Raw genomic sequence first — 5,038 nt, 5'->3', positions numbered from 1 at the left:
TATTGATTATTAGAAATAGATTTTAGGGGCTGGACAGATATCTCAGCAGGTAGGAGCACTTGCTGCCCTTCCAGACTTAAGCTCAGGTACCGAGTTTGGTTCCCAGCACCTGTGTCAAGCAGCTCACAACCACCTGTAACTCCAGCACCAGGTGATCGCACACCTCCTTCTGGCATCCCTGGCACCTGCACACATGCGGCATGCACACATACAAATAAAAATAATAAATAGAAAATGTTTTATTTCTTAGTAGGTAAAATTTTCCGGAAAGTCAAGTTGACCCGAGGAGCCAGGACCTTCTTGCGGATGGGGAGACTGTGGTACCAGTGGGTATTGGTGGGGTGGTTCATCATCAGTAGGCTTCCATGGGCCAGCTGCAGCTTGACTACCTCCACCGTCTGCCGGGGTCTCTTCCCTCGAGAGTCTTTGTGCCGGAAGAGGAAGTCTCTGCAGGCCCCAAAGGAGACCGATGCGATGGGACTCCCAGGAGCCAGTTCTCTTTCATCATCTCTGTGTTCCCCAATGTGGTCACAACCATCTTTGTACCTGTAGTGGGAAAACAACCACAGTGCTGAAGAAACCCTCTCCATCACCTGCTGATGCTGCCGGTGCCTCATCCTAGCCCGAAGCAGCAGCGTGCTGTTTCCGTACACCCCTAGCCTGCCAGACCAGAGAGCCCAGTCTGAATGTCTTTGCCAAGCAAGGTGTTTGAATGAGAAAGGCTCCCAGTTGGTGGAACTTTAGAGCCAATCAGGAGTAGGTGTGTCATTGTGGTTGGGCTTTGAAGTTTCAAAAGCTCACTCCAAGCCCAGTGTCTGTCTCTGCCCGCTGCCTGCAGATGAGGAGGTGAAGCTCTCGGTCCCTGCTCCAGGGCTATGTGTCTGATTCCCACCATAATGGCCACGGACTAACTCTCTAAAACAGAAAGCTTCCTTTCTAAGAGTTGCTTTGCTTATGGTGTCTCCTCACAGCAAAAGAACACTGACTAGGACACTTAGCTACATCTTGTCATGCTTGCAGACCTCACACATGAGATCAAACAGCCATGCCTTCCAGTCGCCAGGTTCATGTAGGGAAAACCTGCACTACTCCGCCCGCACACACAACAACCATACCCTGTGCAGTCTGGCCCTGCCCTTCATACTCTTCTCCCTGGTTCCTGATTTCCACTCCAGGGACACCATGCATTCCTCGGTTCTATTCCAGATGTTAGTATCGCCAGCTCTCTAGCTAGTTCCGTGTCAAATGCCACTGCCTTGAGGGGCCCTCCCTCTAACCACCTCATGCCAGATGACTTCCCCTTGAGCCCAGGCCTGGAGCCTGGCCGTTCTGTTCCTAGAACACACTATTGGTTGCTGCGGTGGAAGCAGGGCCCTACTGGCGCTTTCAGGGTGGAGGCTAGGGATGTGCTGACTTCACCAGTGACCTCACCTAATCCCTGCCTTCTCTCGGGTCCCAGAAAGTCCTGAGCCCGCTTTAGTACGGAAGGGCTGTCCCCAGTGAACAGAGCATGTGGAGTCCTGAGCCCTTTCCCGGGGAGCAAACATTACCTGTTAATGAGCACAAAGTTGAAGGTCTGCCCTGTCACCCTGAAGATCTGATCTCGAACACGCTCTAGAACTGGAATCCAGGGCTTTGGTGTCAGTGTAAGACCAGAGAAGGTGTATGTCAGTCCAGCGTCTCCGTAAGTTGCCTGCTTCCTGGGAACGCTGTGCCACTTTCCAAATACTTGGACCTTGGCCAGTGCACCTGGGCAGATGAAATGGCAGCTCTGACCTCAAGGGATATAGACAGATGAGTCCTGTGCATCTTCTGGGTACTCACAAGGGAGGGGACTAGAAACGGCATTTCCTCTGCTCGTCGTGTTATAGAATGCCCTTTTGGGGATCTCTTCCCCAAAGGCACTGTGGCTTACTCTCATTCTCATGAAGGGGTATGGTGGCATACCCCTATAATCTCATAACTCGGGCACTGATGTAGGCAGGGCACAAGTTCCAGGCAAGTGTGCCTCAAAAAAACCCAAAGGGTTGGAGAGGTGGCTCAGCTGGTAAAGTGCCTGCCACAAGGTGCCTGGAACTGCAAGAAAAATGGGGGGGGGGGGTGCCTAGCTGGGAATCGTACAACATGAGGGGCAGAGGGAATGCAGGGCTCTGGCTTTGTTGTGTGCACATACAAAACATGCGCACACACTAGCATTAAAATCAGTGGGCCGCAAAACCAAAGGCATAAAAGCACAACAGAGGCTTCAGACGGACGGCTCTGCAGGAGTAGGGGTCAGAGAATGAGCAGTGTGTGAAAATAACCAAAATGCATCATACACATACATGAAATTGTTGAAGAACTAAAAAAATAAAAAATCACAGATGACTTGGTCTATAAGCAGCTGAGGCCATCTTTCTCCTCTTTTTCTTTTTTTTAATAAACTGTGGTGCACACCTTTAATCCCAGTAGAGAGGCAGGTGGATCTCTGAGTTCAAGGCCATCCCGGTCTACAGAGTGAGTTTCTGGACAGCCAGGGCTATACAGTGAGATCCTGTCTCAAAAAAACAAAACACAATAGTTTTATGTTTGCCTGCATATCTGTACAACCTGTATGTGTCTGGTCCCTCGAAGGCTGGAAGAGGGTATCTGAGTGCCTAGGACTGGAGTTACAGAGGGCTGTGAGCTGCATGTGGGTGCTGGGAATCAAACCTGGGTCCTCTGGGAGAACAGCTACTGATCTTCTGAGTCGTCTTTCAACTCCTCACCTATTTATTTATGGGCTTTAAAGACAGGGAGGGTCTCATGCAACCCAGGCTAGCTTTGAACTCTCCATTTAGCTGAGGATGACCTTGAACTCTGGACCCTCCTACCTCCACCTCCCAAGTTCTGAAGTTGCAGGTGCACATCAGCATATCGTGGCTTCAGGTTTTAAAACTTTCATTCATTGCCTTAACTAAAGTCAGAACATAGACAGCTCTGAACATAATGAAGTCGAGTCGTGGATGGAAGGTTTTGTCAGCTGTGTGCTCATTACAGCTTCTCAATATGTAGTCTCCAGGCAACAGCATCAACACCACCTTCAAACTCTTCAGACACTGAACTGCAAGGGTCAGGAAGCCAGCAGAGTCCTGAGGGCGGCAGGCGTCCGGCTAAACCACACAGCCTTCGTGAGAAACTACCTGGCTATCCGCGGTCTCGCCTACTAGACAAGCACAATTTGGGTGCATATGAGTGTCTGTTCGTTTGACCATGCTGAGGTCTAACCTGGGGTTTTGTGAATAGAGAAGCGCTCTACCACTGGCCCGGAAGACTGGTAAAAACGCTGATGCCTAGGCTGCACCTTCGGCTATTCTGATTCAGTATCACAAAGAACCTAGAAAGTTCTGGAGTTTATTTGTTGTTGTTGTTTTTTAACTTCCCAGGTAATTTCGCTCTAGACCCTGTCACTGCCTGAGTTCACGCTTCTCCTAACAGGCATATTCTTTCATCACCTAAGCCTAACACCTAAAACCCTCCTCTTACCAGTAAAATACTCCACTTCTTGCTCCAGCTCTCGGAAGATCTCGTCTGCCTCGGCTTTGCCAAACAGGATGGTGTAATCACAATTCAGACCTTGCGCGCGAAGGTGCCGCCAGCTGGGGCTCGACTGGCCGCCCGAGGCTCCTCCCGACGGGACTGGCTCCTCCCCTTCCCCTCGGAGGTCGCCCGAGTCGGGCCTCACTAGGAACCTGTCCATCCCGCCGCCCCTGCACAGCCGTGGAGGTGAGTGGCCACGCTAAGGGGGTCCCCAGGCTCAGTGCCCCACCTGCGTGCCACAGACACGTCTACAAAGGAAACAGAGGACATTAAAACTGGGAACTGCCTGGCGGTCCCTATCCAGGTGGTGAGCTTGCAAACCCCACAGGCCTGCTCTCTTGTTTACGTTTTCGTAGCACAAGCTGACCTCCGCAGTACAATCCTCCTGCCTCTGTAGCCAACTGCCGGGATCGCAGGCACGCAGTCCCAGGCCCCGCCCCCTTCGGAATTCGCCTGCTCCGGCTGCAAACGCTACGTTTGGGAAGAGGTGCCGAGCACGGGGTTCGCCCAGAGTCACCCAGAATAACAGGGTGTCTCTGGCCTGCGCCCAGGGGAAGGGACTGACACAGAAGAGTAGCTCCACTGGAGAGACCCAGGGTATGAGGCCCCACGCGAAGGCTCTGCACAGACAGACAAACGGAGCTCTGCAACGCCAGACGCCCACATCCGCCTTTCCAGGCTGTGCGGGACTTCCGGCACAGCGCCACCTACCGGCCCCTCTGCGCACCGCAGGATGCTGCTTTTCCAGCAATCTGCAATGTTGAGGCCTGGGGTCACCCTTGTGTCGTACAGGATACTGCCTCGTTGGTGTGTGTGTGTGGAAACAATGGATAAACCTGAACATCTGACAAAGCCACTGCATTGTCTCCCCACCACAGTCAAGATGGGGAGCAATTACACCATCCCATAAAATCCTCCCCAGGCACCAACTTAATGGTCTTGTCTATATAACCCCAACCTGCTCTGTCGCCTGTTCCTGTTGCTTTTCCCAGAATTCCAAATAAATGGAATTATATGCTGTAACAGCCTTTTCTATTTGACTTCTGTTTGTAAGCTTTTAGATAAAGCTATGCTGCTTTTTGTCTCTAGCATCAAGTACGGACATTATGTGTATCTATTATGTAAACAAACACAGATGCCGTTTGTACCAGTGTCCTCCTTTCATTGCTGGGTTAGTGTTCTGGTGTATGGATGAAGCACAATATAAAGACCGTGTGGCGGTCATTTCTGGCTCTAGGTGACACAGCAAAATCACTCTTCAGGCTCAGACTTTTGTTTGTTTGTTGTTTTTTTTTTTTTGGTTTTTTGAGACAGGGTTTCTCTGTGGTTTTGGAGCCTGTCCTGGAACTAGCTCTTGTAGACCAGGCTGGTCTCGAACTCACAGAGATCCGCCTGCCTCCGCCTCCCGAGTGCTGGGATTAAAGGCGTGCGCCACCATCGCCCAGCAAAGCTCAGACTTTTTCTGTGAGTGATTTTACTT

General features: G+C 51.3%; 1 protein-coding gene across 2 annotated transcripts; it reads right to left on the bottom strand.

The window, feature by feature from the left end:
• Positions 1-219: 219 nt before the first annotated feature.
• On the bottom strand, positions 220-4,458 carry Alkbh2 (alkB homolog 2, alpha-ketoglutarate dependent dioxygenase). Of its 2 annotated transcripts, XM_057765254.1 has the most exons (4): positions 3,926-4,458; positions 3,505-3,806; positions 1,551-1,749; positions 220-546 (listed from the first exon to the last, which is right to left on the bottom strand). In XM_057765254.1, exons 2-4 carry the CDS (start codon positions 3,716-3,718, stop codon positions 240-242), a joined length of 720 nt encoding a protein of 239 aa, XP_057621237.1. In that variant the 5' UTR covers positions 3,719-3,806; positions 3,926-4,458; the 3' UTR covers positions 220-239. The 2 variants fall into 2 exon arrangements, with proteins under 2 accessions (XP_057621237.1, XP_057621236.1); XM_057765253.1 differs by having other exon boundaries at positions 3,505-4,458.
• Positions 4,459-5,038: the final 580 nt, after the last annotated feature.

Source organism: Chionomys nivalis, chromosome 3 (genome assembly GCF_950005125.1).
Source record: "Chionomys nivalis chromosome 3, mChiNiv1.1, whole genome shotgun sequence".
NCBI classification, from domain to species: Eukaryota; Metazoa; Chordata; class Mammalia; order Rodentia; family Cricetidae; genus Chionomys; species Chionomys nivalis.
The sequence above is the reverse complement of the archived record's forward strand: the minus strand, read 5'-3'. Positions and strand labels throughout refer to the sequence as shown.

Excerpts from the sequence above, each read along its gene's own strand:
- Alkbh2 (XM_057765253.1), bottom strand. The coding sequence starts at position 3,718 with ATGGACAGGTTCCTAGTGAGGCCCGACTCGGGCGACCTCCGAGGGGAA. Across the intron at positions 1,750-3,504 it reads AGAAGTGGAGTATTTTACTG|GTGCACTGGCCAAGGTCCAA; the intron begins GTAAGAGGAGGG and ends TCATCTGCCCAG. Across the intron at positions 547-1,550 it reads AACTTTGTGCTCATTAACAG|GTACAAAGATGGTTGTGACC; the intron begins GTAATGTTTGCT and ends TTCCCACTACAG.